Source organism: Eriocheir sinensis, chromosome 14, assembly GCF_024679095.1.
Source record: "Eriocheir sinensis breed Jianghai 21 chromosome 14, ASM2467909v1, whole genome shotgun sequence".
NCBI lineage: Eukaryota > Metazoa > Arthropoda > Malacostraca > Decapoda > Varunidae > Eriocheir > Eriocheir sinensis.
Genome location: NC_066522.1, coordinates 19,361,475 through 19,375,551, shown reverse-complemented (window position 1 = coordinate 19,375,551; position 14,077 = coordinate 19,361,475). Strand labels below are relative to the sequence as shown.

General features: G+C 39.3%; 1 protein-coding gene across 2 annotated transcripts; it reads right to left on the bottom strand.

Moving 5' to 3' along the window:
- Positions 1–2,481: 2,481 nt before the first annotated feature.
- LOC126998604 (oligoribonuclease, mitochondrial-like) lies at positions 2,482–13,651 on the bottom strand. Of its 2 annotated transcripts, XM_050860513.1 has the most exons (6): positions 13,376–13,651; positions 13,005–13,166; positions 12,204–12,297; positions 11,888–12,017; positions 8,120–11,311; positions 7,194–7,339 (listed from the first exon to the last, which is right to left on the bottom strand). In XM_050860513.1, the coding sequence occupies exons 1-5, from the start codon at positions 13,571–13,573 to the stop codon at positions 11,170–11,172; spliced, it is 726 nt and encodes a 241-aa protein (XP_050716470.1). In that variant the 5' UTR covers positions 13,574–13,651; the 3' UTR covers positions 7,194–7,339; positions 8,120–11,169. The 2 variants fall into 2 exon arrangements, with proteins under 2 accessions (XP_050716472.1, XP_050716470.1); XM_050860515.1 differs by lacking the exons at positions 11,888–12,017; positions 12,204–12,297; positions 13,005–13,166; positions 13,376–13,651 and adding exons at positions 2,482–2,638; positions 5,874–6,000; positions 6,771–6,864 and having other exon boundaries at positions 7,178–7,339; positions 8,120–8,286.
- Between the last annotated feature and the right edge of the window lie 426 nt (positions 13,652–14,077).

Genomic DNA, 14,077 nt, shown 5'->3' with positions numbered 1-14,077 from the left:
TAGGAGTTTATTTTATCTAAACCTGCAAGGCATTTTAACGGGATTCATAGTGATGTATTTTTTTGTTATTTGGCTAAAAATAAAATATTGAAAACTAAAAATTGAATAATAAATATTGATATGTATTGGGTTAACTGTCAAAAAGCTGTATAAGCTTGGGAAGTGGGGCTTCAATACACTCTTCACCTTATACTTGGGCAAGGCAAGAAGCAACAGCCTTGCTCAGAAATTTGAAGTGTCACTTAGAAAAGTCACCGACAAGCAATACCCTGACAGAAATGGAGAAAAACACACACACACACAGAGAGAGAGAGAGAGAACTGGAGAGGTAAAAGCTGCTGACATATGAATAGCATGACTTTATGACTGAGGATTACGATGTTCATCATGCAATCAAAGCTAGAGGTGCACCTAATATGGAATCTACAAACAAACAAAAAATTTAGATACCCTAGGGGCCTAGAGTGATACCAAAAATTACAATGAACTTCATTGAGCTCCTACATCGAAATTACGGAAACTGCAGTTGCCTACATGATCAGAAATAAAAGGAGATTTGTTAATGTCGAGTAGAAATAGCTTTGCAAAATGCTGATAAAATTTACCATCACCAATAGAGGCATCCAAATTTAGAACTGTGTTGAGAAAGAGCTAGAAAGAGTAAGGAGCAACCATAAATCTGAAATTGGGTAATGAGCAGATGTAGAATGGGGACAGGAACTAAATTCAAGTCTATGCTATGACTACAAGTGTTAAAAAGAAAAAATACATGCAGTAAGTCAGTGGCAATATATTTCTAAGTAAATGAAGAAATAATCCCGATTTACTGCTAAGTTCCTCTGTCTTCATATTATGTTCTGTGTATTCCGTGATACCATCACATAGCATGTTATGCATAACCCCTTTGGTGCCAGAAATGGCAATTGTTGATTCTTCAGGATTACTTAAAATCGTGGAGAATGATGATCAAAAACATTCTATTAAAAACTGGTGGCCACATGCTCCACCCAGATTGTGGCATAGATCCCTTCCAACCTATCAGAACCAATGCTGGAGAGGCAGGAGGGAGAATTTCAGCCCATACCCAATCAACGGCCCCCACCTCCCTCTCACTGCACCCCTCTACGATGCTGTCTTTTTGTCAACTCTGATAGGCCATAGCTCAGTAACTATTTGGTCTAGAATGCTCTGGTTTAGGGTATAAAGTGTGTAAATTCAACCTCTAAAGCTTGAGCATAAAACTTTTTACTTCTGTAACAGTTGAATATGTAATCAGGATTAGTAAGTAGCCTGGGAGGAATCTTTGACAAAACATTGCATACCAGAGGGGTTATGAAATATATTTTTACTCAATAAATCTACTGAAATTTGCACTTTACTGCCATGTAGTAAACCCTTCAAGTGTTACACGATGCAACAAATTTGCAATGCTTAATTTGCTTTATACAGTACATTGCCGCATTACTAATCTACAGAAAATTTGGCTTCTACATCACTGTAAACAGCACAAGAGGAATTATTATAGCCTTGAAATTATAAATATTATATACATCTACTATTTGGCATTATGCATTTCTAAGTACTCAAAGGAGTTATTTACTTCAAACCACAGTATGATTTAAGTTGATCAATTTAAATAGGTATCATAGCTTTCCATTTAATGGTATGAGAAATTTAAATTTTTCAAACTGCTGTGGATATTGAAAGATTATGGGCTATAAATGCACCAAATCAAAACCTATTCTGTCCCACTCATGGAAGTGGTGGACAAGACACGTGGTATGGCAGTTGTATGTATGCTATTCCAAGTAGACCACAAGACTTGATGATGTTCTCTTAATGATATCTTATCTAAGAGAGCTGAAGCAGTACTGAAAGAGTTTTATATGAAACACACACTATAGTACAGGTATAGAGCTTTAATGCAAATGCAGTACTTTTTGGAAGGTTTAAAATCCAAAATCTGAAATTATTCTGATCTGTACTGCCTATCTGCTCCCTCTGATATAAATATTTCCAAGACTTGTGCTGTAGGCAATGCATTATTCTTTTCCTTCCTAGGTTACAAAGTGTACCATCCTTCTAAGGTTTAATGAACTTGAATTTCTATGCTTGGGAAGTGATGCCATGATTTCACTGTTCAAGTACAAAGAATGATGTTTTTATATCCATGCTACCATATTTGCCTGCATATAAGATGAATGGAGTATAAGATTACCCCCAAACCCTTCCATTTTAATATTCATATAAATTTAAAGATATACTCTCTCTATAAGACAACCCTAAATCTGAAGTCAGAGAGAGCTCATTGTCCTAGTAACATCAGTCCTTCATTACTCTTCTCAGTGATCAATATGATACTATAACCAATGGTCAGTGTGGTAGCTATAAAGGAACTGCATGATATTTATCTGATTATTCATGACCCAGTCTAGTTTACTCAGAAATAACCCAGTATTCAGCTAATCTAAATAAAAGAAATTTTAATTAATGTGTGGGTTTTATTGAATTGCATATTCACTTAAAAATAGATGATTTGTAGTAAGCGAGCTCCTCAATACTTTCCTTTATGTCCTCAAGTGCTCGATGTGACACCTTTTTTGAGGGAGCTGACGAGAACTGCTCAGGATACCAACGTCTGTAATGGAAGGAAAAAATGAGATACCTGGGTAGCACTGTTCTATTGTACAGTAAAATGAGCTCATGAACTTATATACGACAATTACATGTCCGCCTAGGACAGTCTGGGTTCACACCTGTTAAGTCAACAACTGACCGTTTCCTAGCACTTCGCGTACTGGTGAAGCACCAACGCGAGTTTCGACAGGGGATGCTTGCAGTCTATGTCGATCTCAAGAAGACGTTTGATTCAGTGCATCGCAAGGCACTCTGAGATCTTTTGCGACTCCGTGGGATTCCTGTGAGGACTATTGGTATGCTGACTGGCCTGTATTCTGAGACAGAGAGTGCTGTGAAGTGTGGGGGGGGCTTCTCCAGCTTCTTTCCCGTGAATGCGGGAGTGAGGTAGGGCTGTGTCCTTGCCCCATTGCTTTTCAACACTTGTATGGACTGGGTACTGGGCAGAGTTGTGGACCAGAGTCATTGCAGAGCATCCATTGGCAATACCAAGGTCACTGACCTTGTTTTTGCCAATGATGCAGTAATCCTGGCAGAGTCACTAGAGGTTTTGGTGATGGCTCTTGAGGCACTGCACGAGGAGGCGAAGCCCTTGGGACTTCAGGTCTCCTGGCCCAAGACCAAGGTACAGGTGTTTGGAGGCTTGGTAGATGAAAACAGTACAGTCTGTTCATGTGTGTGGCGAAGACGTTGAGATCTCAGAAAGTTTCACATATCTTAGTAGCGTAGTTCATAACAACGGTGAGTCTGGCCAGGAAGTCTTACGGTGGATTGGCCTTGCCCATGGCGTTATGGACTCACTCAACATAAGTATATGGCGTTGTCGATATCTGTGCAGAAGGACAAAGATCTGGATCTTCAAGTCTCTTGTGCTCCCTGTCTTGCTCTATGGTTGTGAGACATGGACACTAAATGGGGACTTGGAGAGGCAGATTGATGTCTTTGGTAATAAATGTTCATTCCTTCATTCATTCATCTTTGACACCTGCTCCTAGGAGCTCCCACCAGGGGATGCCCACAGCAGAAGAGTTTCCATCTCTCTCTATCCAGACACTCCCTCCTTGCCTGCTCAAGGTTTCTCAAGGATCTTTCACCCCTCTCCCTGACATACTCCTGCACCCTATCTCTCCATTTCACTGGAGGTCGTCCTCTAACATTCCCTTCCTCTATCTCACTCACATACACCCTCCTGGTCATCTTACTCTCCTCCATTCGCTCCATGTGGCCAAACCACTTTAAAATCTGTCGCTTCACTTCTTTCACCACTCCACACTTCTTCCCTTCACCCACATGACACATTCCAAAATGCTCATACACACTTTCGTTACTCATTCCATCCATCATCCACTCCTCAAATAACTCATTTCCACTGCCTGCACTCTAGACCTCTGACTTTCATTCCAGGCCCATGTTTCGCTTGCATATGTGAAAGTTGGTACTATTACTGTATTTCTCAAATCCCCCTTTTCCTCCATGCTCACACTTCTGCCATTCATGATATGTCCCAAAGACCCTACCACCTTTCTTCCTTGCAATGCCCTTTCTCTTGTCTCTCCTTCTGTACCACCATGCTTACACAACTGATCCAAAGTATTTAAACTCATTAACCTCTTCCATTTCTTCACCATTCAAAATTATTTTGCATTCTTTTTCACATTCAATTCCCACTCCCACTAAATGTCTACGCAGAATCATGGGATATCGTTGGAATGACTTTGTGTCAAACCGGCGACTACTTCGTGAGACTGATTCAACATATATTACCTGCATAGTCCGTCAACGCATATTACCCTGAAGCTGATCCTGCACATCGGGTTGTCTCTGTAAGAGACAATCCTGAGTGGAGGAGGCCAAGGGGATGCCCACGGAGTTCGTGGCTTGAGCAAGTCAATAGATCCTGCCGGGAGGTACTCAGGTTGGGAAGGGAGCCTGCATGGAGACTTGTCCAGAGGGACCCCCGGGCTTGGCGTCATGGGGTGGGCGAGGCGACATGCCCCCCATCGTATGCCCCCACTGATTGATTGGCTGATAGGAGGCTAGAGTTGTAAGGAACAACGGGTGTTATTTCTGATAATATATATAAGTCTTGAAGCATTTTCCAGATTAGATTATTCGCAGAATACGAATACTCTATCAATAATTATTTGAACGTAAATACGATTACACCCAAACATGGTATTCGAATGTATTCAAATGCGAATACTGAATATGAATACTCCATCCCTGGTTAGGTTAGATTAAGTTTACGGAATTTTCAAACACATGATATCCAGAAACCTATAGCATAAATTAACAAAGAAGGCCTTCACTTTGTTATATAGAAACTCTCATTAGTAAGGAAGCATAGATGAGATTTTCTGAGAAAAGACATATGGTCAATTTTTGTGGTTTTGTTAGGATACGTTAAGTTTGTCATCTTCAATCGCATGACAGAATAACTTGTAGGATAAATCAACAAAGAAAGACCTTACTTTGTTATATTGAAAATCTCATGAGTAAGGAAGCATACATGATTTTTCTGAGGACTGACATATGGTTATTGTTCAGAGTTTTGTTTCAGTTTCAGGGGGATCTCCTAAGAAAAACTTTTGCAGTCAAAGGGGGTTAATAAGGAAGCATAGATGATTGTTTCTGAGTAAAGACATATGGTAAATTTTTGTGGCTTAGGTTAGGCTAAGTTTTAGTCAGCTTCAAACACATGACAGCCAACAACTTGCAGCATAAATCACCAAATAAAAGACCTCGCTTTGTTATATTGAAAGTCCCGTGAGTAAGGAAGCATATATGAATTTTCTGAGGACTAACATATGGTAATTGTTTCTAGTTTTGTTAGGTGAAGTTTAGGACATCTTCAAACATATGATAGTTTTGATTATGATAAATGTATGCAGATTGTGATATAAATTTTATATACAGATAGCAATAAATATACTTATGTATAGTTTTACTTAAAGTAGCAATTTTCAAGAACTTGTCAGCAAAGTTAGGTGAGGCATTGCTGTGCTTTGTAAATATGCCCATTATTGGAAATTGTTTGTTCTGAATTGTGGCAGTTGCGGTAGCTGTGCCTTACTGCAGTCTTCCAATGTCTCTCATCTCTTATCAACCAATAAATCACCAAAACAAAAAATAATCCTAATCAAAATCTTTAGAACAAAGGAAAATATACTAAAACACCGAAGAAAATCATTTGACCTCCGCATGTTCTTCAATATCATGAGACATATGTAACCCACCTGCACAACTCCTTCACGGTAGAGACATCAACTATCCGGTAATGGAGGTGTTTCATCAACTTTGGCATGTATTTATCAAGGAATTTCTTGTCAGCATGTACAGAGTTGCCTGCCAAAGGTGCCTTTCCTGAAAAAAACAGTATCATTGGTGTAAGAGCCTTTTTTACGAGTAAAATACAGAAGCATGGTATATGATAAAAAGTTTGTTTCAAGTGATTGTGTTAAAATCTGATTATAATTGCACATGGGTACTCAAGGCAATCAATTATATCTACTATAGTCATTTCACCCGAGTCTGAAGGGTGCCTTATCGTGCAACGGCAACCTGCAGCCACACGGCATGTCCGATTTTGTGGATACTGTATGGTAGCATACGCATAGAAAACAGTTGCCAGTGTCGATAATATGCATGCAGCAATAAGAAGTACCATCAATTATAGTCGATTATGAGCTAAAAATATTAGTAATGTCACAAATAGTGGTTTTGTTCATTTACAAGATTGCTGATTATGATTATTAAATAGCCTTGAAACTGTCCACCACCGAGAAAATTTTGCTCTATATTAATAAAACAGCTATTTGCGACGTTACTAATATTTCTTCAACTCAAAATCGACTATAAGCCCAGACTCTTTATCAAAGGCAAAGAATGGCAAGAGAAATTTGAAATTATTTCTCAACACCCCTTCAAGTTGTTGGTGACAACAGCATTTATTTATTTATTTTTTTAAAATCTATATGACCCCTTGCTACCTCTGTAACCATTGTCAATCACAAACCATCTGAATATTCATGGCACCTTCACTGAGTTATATCATCAGATACTTCATAATCCAAGAAAACAACAGAAAGCAACTACAACTATAAAGAAAAAAACTACCATAAATTAAAGCTTACCTTTCTCAGTATGTTGCACCACGAACTGCAAGAGCTGGTCCTCTGCACCAGTGAGTGAGACTGTGCTTTTCTTACATGAATCTGTTAGCCCTGACTGAAGATCCACCAAAGCCAAGAAAAAATTGTAAAATTTAAATGAACAAGAACTGTTTTCATGAACTTAATTAAACTGTTTTATAATTATCCACTTGTTACCAGTATAATATAAACAATGCATAATATATTGTAGACAGTAGTGTGTGTGTGTGTGTGTGTGCGTATATATATATATATATATATATATATAGAGAGAGAGAGAGAGAGAGAGAGAGAGAGAGAGAGAGAGAGAGAGAGAGAGAGAGAGAGAGAGAGAGAGAGAGAGAGAGAGAGAGAGAGAGAGAGAGAGAGAGAGAGAGAGTACTACATACCTTCCCATGATGTTCCTTGCACCAGTCATTCATATTATCAAGAATCTCATCTTCCACCTTCAAGATTAAGTTGGGGCCCTCAGCCACTATGTTGAGGTCACTGTCTGTCACAATAACAGCTGCCTCCATGATCACTTCCTTCTCCACATCTAAGCCAGTCATCTGTGAACATAAGGTATCCTATGAAGTTCAAAATTAAAATAACAACCTTTCAACAACAAATCCAACTGAAAACTCAACAAGGAAATTAAAAGATTGCAAGATCACTAACTAGTATTTACACAAACAGCTGGAAGAGATCAGTGTGAGGGAGGGTCATTTCACAATAATATTCATCATGGGCAGATAGATTCCTCCTCTTAATACAGATGAGTACCTACACCTCATCCATCGTGAGTAGTGGGAGGGATTCTGGAGATGCCCTGTGTAGGCTACCTGGCCTTCTGCAGTTTCCCTATGTTCTTATGTTCTTATCTAAGCAGCAATAGGTTACTATTTATTAGGCTTACATTGAGTAGAGGAGAAGAGGAAAGCAAAAGTCAGTGGAGGCAGTAAACCGAGTAAAGTGTACAGAGCTCAGGGCAGAGTGAAGTAGATATATAAGTGTGCGCCGTGAAGTATCTAAATGTGAAGAACCAAGGAGGACCTAAGAAGCGAGACAAAGCGGAACAGCTCAAAAGAAGGGAGAAAGGCTAAGTCACCTATGTTAACAAGATCAAGTTCAAGATCAGCTGCCGGGTGAAGTAAATAAGTGTGCGCAGTGATGTAACGAAGTGTGCGTGATGATCTAAGTGTATAGACGTACCAAGGAGGACCTAAGAAGCGATACAAAACGGAACAGCTCAAAAGAAGAGGAAGAAGGCCGCCCTAGTGCCCATCACCTGGCTAACCAAAACACCTGGATACTGAACACCCTCCCGGGCTCGTGACCCCGCCACTCACCTCCAGGTCCACCCACACCAGTCTCTCCGTCAGCCTGGGCACCTTGGGCGGCGTGGGGGCGGCGGAGGACATGATAATGGAGCGGGCACCGACACACGCACGTTGACACAGCCGCGCCGTCGAGAGCATCAACATCAACATTCACCGGTGCCAGACTATCGTACTCAAGAGCCTCGTATTTACCGGTTTTTGAGCCATAGCAATTGCCCAAAAGCACCAATAATTAACCATTTTAACGATAACTATATATGAAGGCAGTAATTGGGGTCGAGGAGGCAGTTTGGGGGTCGGAAATCGGGAAACATAGAAGGCTGAGTACGACAATCTGGCACCGTTGTGACAACATTGCCCCGTCAGTGGTGCCAATCGCCGCCGCCAACACATTGCTAAAACCGCTACATTCGACTTCAGAGCCAAAACACCACTTAGGTCAAGGTCAGGCTAGACTTTTTAACCATGGAGGTAGACCCTTATACCTCCATGCTTTTAACACATCGGAATTAGCTACAGATATCATACTTAATTTTTTTATTTTTTTTTAACAGTAGAGGAAACAGATCAAGGGCAAAAAGGAAACAATACTGATAAAACGAAGCCTGCTACTCACTGCTCCTACAAAAGAGTCAAGAGGAGTGGCCGAAAGATGGGTCAATTTAGGGAGGAGGTGTCCTGATACCCTCCTTGTATCGTTACTACTCTTAACATGAGCATTGCTTGACTTCCACTTCACTACCACACAAGCACGGCGTGTTACGAAACACACAAGAAATTAATCCAAACCCGGAAAGGGTGCTACCAGCGCCGGGGATCAAACACACGACCGGCGAGATGGGAAAGCCACTCCTTAGCCAGTTGGCCAATAAGGTACCCCCCTCACAGAGAGAGTTTGGGAGGCTTTCCCCTCAGGCGTATCAGGTACTACACATGTTTGTATACACTTGCTAAAATACATGCCATCTCATCAACTTCCTCTTCTTCAACTCACAAGGTATCAAATATTGGACTGCAAAGTATACTTCCACCATAGACGTGAGATATTTCTAACACACTTGCAACTTTAGGTAATGTTCTAAGGCCAAATCAACTCCATTCATTTACTTTTAGTCTTGCATCTTGGTCAAAATTGCATTATCTGGTTGAATAATATATGCTCTAAGTCTGCATTTGAGATGAAACAAGTTTTGATATTGTAAGTTTCTTTTGCAAATAAATAATTAAATAAAGTTTCTAGGCAGTTATACTGCAGCAGAAGCAAGAGCAGAGATAGACAGGTGCAGAGTTGCACATAGTGTAAACATGCTTGACGTCAAGCTCATTACCCAAAACTATTTATTCATTTTACAAGTTAAAGTGCAGTTAATGTAACTTTATATTGTTGGATTCCCTTTATTATTTAAAGACATAAATAGAACAATGACAAACACTTACAATCATTATGGTTACCCTTTCTGTTGGAAATTATCAATTATTAATTCTAGGAATGCAATGACACCTTCACTGCCATCATAAATGAAACAACTGAAAAGTACTGTATATACAAATACACTGAAAGAAATTAAGTAATAGTTGCATGCCTATAATGTCACAATCACGTTTATTTAAAATAAAGTGATTATATCATTCGACTACTCTATTGGAAATACACTAAAAATACAGTATTTAAAGAAGCACAATGATACCTTCAGTTGAAACTAGGTGTGTACTGGCAGGAAAAATGTATATTGTGTTGTAAATGATATTCAATCATGAGAAAATGTCACTAACAATTTGTGATAATTTCCAAAATGATTTGGTAGAGCTTTGCAGGTGAACAGCTGATAAAATTTTCTGACTGCAGTCTATTTCTGCATTTGAACTTGCCAAAAATTCAGCATAAAAAAAGTACATTGAACCATATGGTAAAAGTACATTAGCTGTCTTCAAACCTGTCAGCGGGAATTTTGTATTTAAGGCAAATCCTGAATAAAGGCAACTAAGGGGTTGTTTGATTTCATTTTAATTACTACTTCAGCAACTCTATTTGGGTCATCTGGCAGATGTTCAGTGGTACATTCGAAAGGATTTTAAACCCATGCATATCTGAGTGGGTCAGCACTTGGAAAATAACTCCATCTTCAGACACAAACTCTTTAAATGTGCACTCATTATACTTTCAATGTCACTCATGCAAAAGCATTGTCTTCCAAGAATTCTCCCAACCTTAAGAAGTGCAGATACTTTGCCCTCTACCCTAGAGTCTAGCTTTGATATCACCAAGGCTAGAAGGATATCACATGAATTTGAATCATGGTTCTGGTATAGATATTCCAATTGGTGAGGAAATTATATGTAGGCTCTACAAATTTACTTTTAAGCATCTGAAGCAAGGAATGCAACAAATAATGGCTGAATGAGTGAACAGGTTTTTGGACAAACATATATAATGATTGATAAAAAAATAAAAAAATTACCATACATACTAGTTGATGCTTGAAAAGCAAATGAATATGCATTTAGCTATTCAGAGTAAAAGGGTGCAACAAATAATAAACAGCTGGAACTTAAGTTACATATACATAGCTACCTTGTTTATGACTACAAAATTATAGCATTTCACTTTCAATATTGAAAAAATATCCCATTTATTTTTTTGTTGCCATGTATTTAGGCTTAGTGTTAAGCACTTTGTGTATTTAATTAATACTGCATTACTTTAGGAATGGTTATGCAGACTTTTTTGCACCATTTGTTAAACACATAAAAACACTTGCTTCTAACATTCACAACAAACATAACTGAGCTTACAATACTTTGATGATTAAGATTTTTTTTCTTTTGCACAAACGATTCAGAGAAATGCAAAAAGTGCAAAATGAGGAATGGAGAGAAAAAGTATTGGTATAACATGGATAGAAAGTAAGGATTAGGAAGCAGAGAGGTGAACAATGTTGGGAAGGGCATTTCTCTTGCAGTGGTGATGATGATGGTGACGATGATGGTAATGATGACGATGATTATGATTATGGTGACTAAACTTACATGTATCCTTCATTGGTCAAAGGATTCTGTATTCACAGTTGTACATTCACAGCATTGCACAAAGTTGCCTTGTAATACTTCAGCTCTTCAATGCTCTCCCTGACCTTTTCCAGCACTTCAGTGTTGGACTCATTTGTGATGGGGGCAGACTTGAATTCATCTGGGTACCAGCTCCTGCAAGATGGTTCATCCTCTATGTAGTTTTGTTATGGGTATAATTTACAGACACTGACTGGACAATATTGTAAAGCTACAGACATGTTAATAAAAGTCATCCCACTCTTTGTGCATAACTAACCTTTCTGTGCATTGTACAGCACAATATAATTAAATAATTTTATTATACCAACGGTATTCGGTCAGAATAGTTTTTGGTAAGTAATAAGATGGGTGCAAGAAGGTTGCTCATGAAAAGTGATCAACTAGTTATAGCCAAAAATAGCAATACCGTATGTCATGGTTCAAAGAAGGGACAATGTAAGAATTTAAGGATTCAAAAGATAAATGCAAATATTTTCTTTAGCAGCCACTCCACTGGAGAAATAAATTACAAGATGCCAGGAACAGATAGCATGCTTACTCTGATATTTTTGTAATTAGGCATTACTATTTTGTCTCTTTCATTGCAAACCATGCAAATGTCTTGAAAGGTCTACGACTAAAAATTTAATGTTCTCAATTCATTTAAAACAATCCACAGCACAATTTGACTTTCTGTTCCAGGAAATACAGAAACAGTAAAAAACTCACTTGCACAAATCCTTTACACTCTTGACATCAACAACACGGTCCTGGAGGTGATCCATCACTCTGGGCAGATACTTCACCAAAAATTTCTTCTTGTCAGCATGAACAGAATTACCAGCCAGAGGTGCCTTGTCTGAAATGTATTCATAGCCTTTGAAAAATGGTTACAGTAAATGACATAGGTACATCCAATATAATCAGTTTCATTTGGCTTTATTCACTTACCAGTATATTCAGATTAATCTGAGTGAGAAAAAACTATCTTATGTGCAAATCTGTTGTGGATGACAAACAAAACTGTCATGAAATTCAAACTCACCTTTTTCTGTGTGCTGCACCAAAAACTCCATCAACTTGTCCTCAGCATCCTTGAGTGAAAGGTCGCTCTTCTTGCATCTCTCAAGCAGTCCGGTCTGGCCAGCCAAGCATCCATAGAAAACAACAGTTTGACTTCAGATAAGGATCCTCTTGTGAGACAAATTAGCAGAGTTTTGATATTAAGTTATGGACATCTAATTCAGAACAGGGAGGGCAGAGTGGATCACATCTTGAACCAAGGAGAGGTGTTCATGATTTTTTTGTTTTTTTCAAGATTACTGAGTAAGCCAAGAACTACTGTAAGCATAAGTGGAAAAACTGCAACAACTCAAATTTCAGTTACTTCAGGGTTTCTCTCCATATATGAAAAGTCTTCATAATAACAGTGTTGCCTATAACCTCTCTGGCTGCACCCTTCAATAAAATTATGATCGTGATGGTACTTGCTTCCACACTGCTACCCTATCAGACATGGATGACTGTGTAAGAAACAAAATAAAGGTGAGGCAGATTTGTGAAACTGAATATGAATAGAGTGGAACAGACCCTACTACAAGGCCTGCAGCGTGACAATGGGTCCTAGAGTGGGAGTAAGAGTTACAAAACAAATATATTAATTCAAAAGCAACTGCTGGAAAAATATGCTCATAATGAATGTTGACAAGCAGAGTTATGATCTGAAAGAGAGAGTATGAAGGCTAAATGACTGATTTTTGCAAGCCCCTTCTACAGCTGCTAAAAAAAAAACAATAAAAATATGTTGTCTGCATTGAATTAAAAAAAAAAAGTGTCCAACTCGTACCTTTGAGTGCTGATCCTTATACGGTTGTTTCATTTCATTCAGAATGTTGTCTTCCACCTTGAGTACAAGATTGGGGCTCTCAACCAGCACATTAAGAAGGCTGTTGGTCACCACTATTGCCACCTCCATTATGGCCTCCTGGTCCACATCAAGCCCTGTTACCTGGAAGCATTGAATTAGCTCTTGTCTTGTTGGTGGACTTATCAGCTTATAAAAAGTAAAATATCATTAACACCACATCTACCATTGACTGTGAGGGCTGACTATAGCTACAATGAAGCATGAATGGATAGCTCCGGCTTATATAAAAGACCCATTACAAGAGAGTCTTAATAACCAGGTGATGACGAGGACAAACACTCAAAACCCACCTGAATATCAAGCCAAACTATCTTCTCCTGCAAGCTGGGGTCCTCAGTTTCATCTTCCTCAGAGTCCATGTCCTCCTCTTCCTCATCTTCCTCCTCCTCCTCTTCGCCTAGGTCTTCAGGGTCCTCCCCGTCCTCAGAGTCCATGCCTTCCCCTACGTCCTCCCCGCCTTCAGGATCCTTGGTGGGCTCGGAGGACATGGCTGAAGGTCACAGGAGCGTTGAGTGTATCGTTCCTGACAGCTCCCCTCCTCCCGCCGCACCGCCCGATGTTGTTGTCAAGAAGTATTATTCTGTGGATTGCTCACCGCTAACAATAGCAACCACGGAGACTATAGCATTACTTATAATATACCTTACCTGGATTTATTACCTGGATGGGGACACGCCACCTCCAAAAAACTGTGTGATGTCTCCAACCAAAACTGCAGCTGATGAATTTTCATGAAGATGGTTGATCGACTAATATGACATCACAAGATGACACGGACAATGGACCGTATTGGCTATACAGTCAGCGCCACACGTAGCCACTCAGTGAACTGTCAAAGCAGTACTTTCCATATAACTAAAGTTATGTACTAGAGTGCGTCTGAGGCTGTCTCCAGGATACAAGGCCTTGGCGCCGCCACAGCTCCAAGCCAACGCCTGCACACACTTTACTCCTACTTGATTTCCTGACGCTACTATTTGACATGAAGAAAA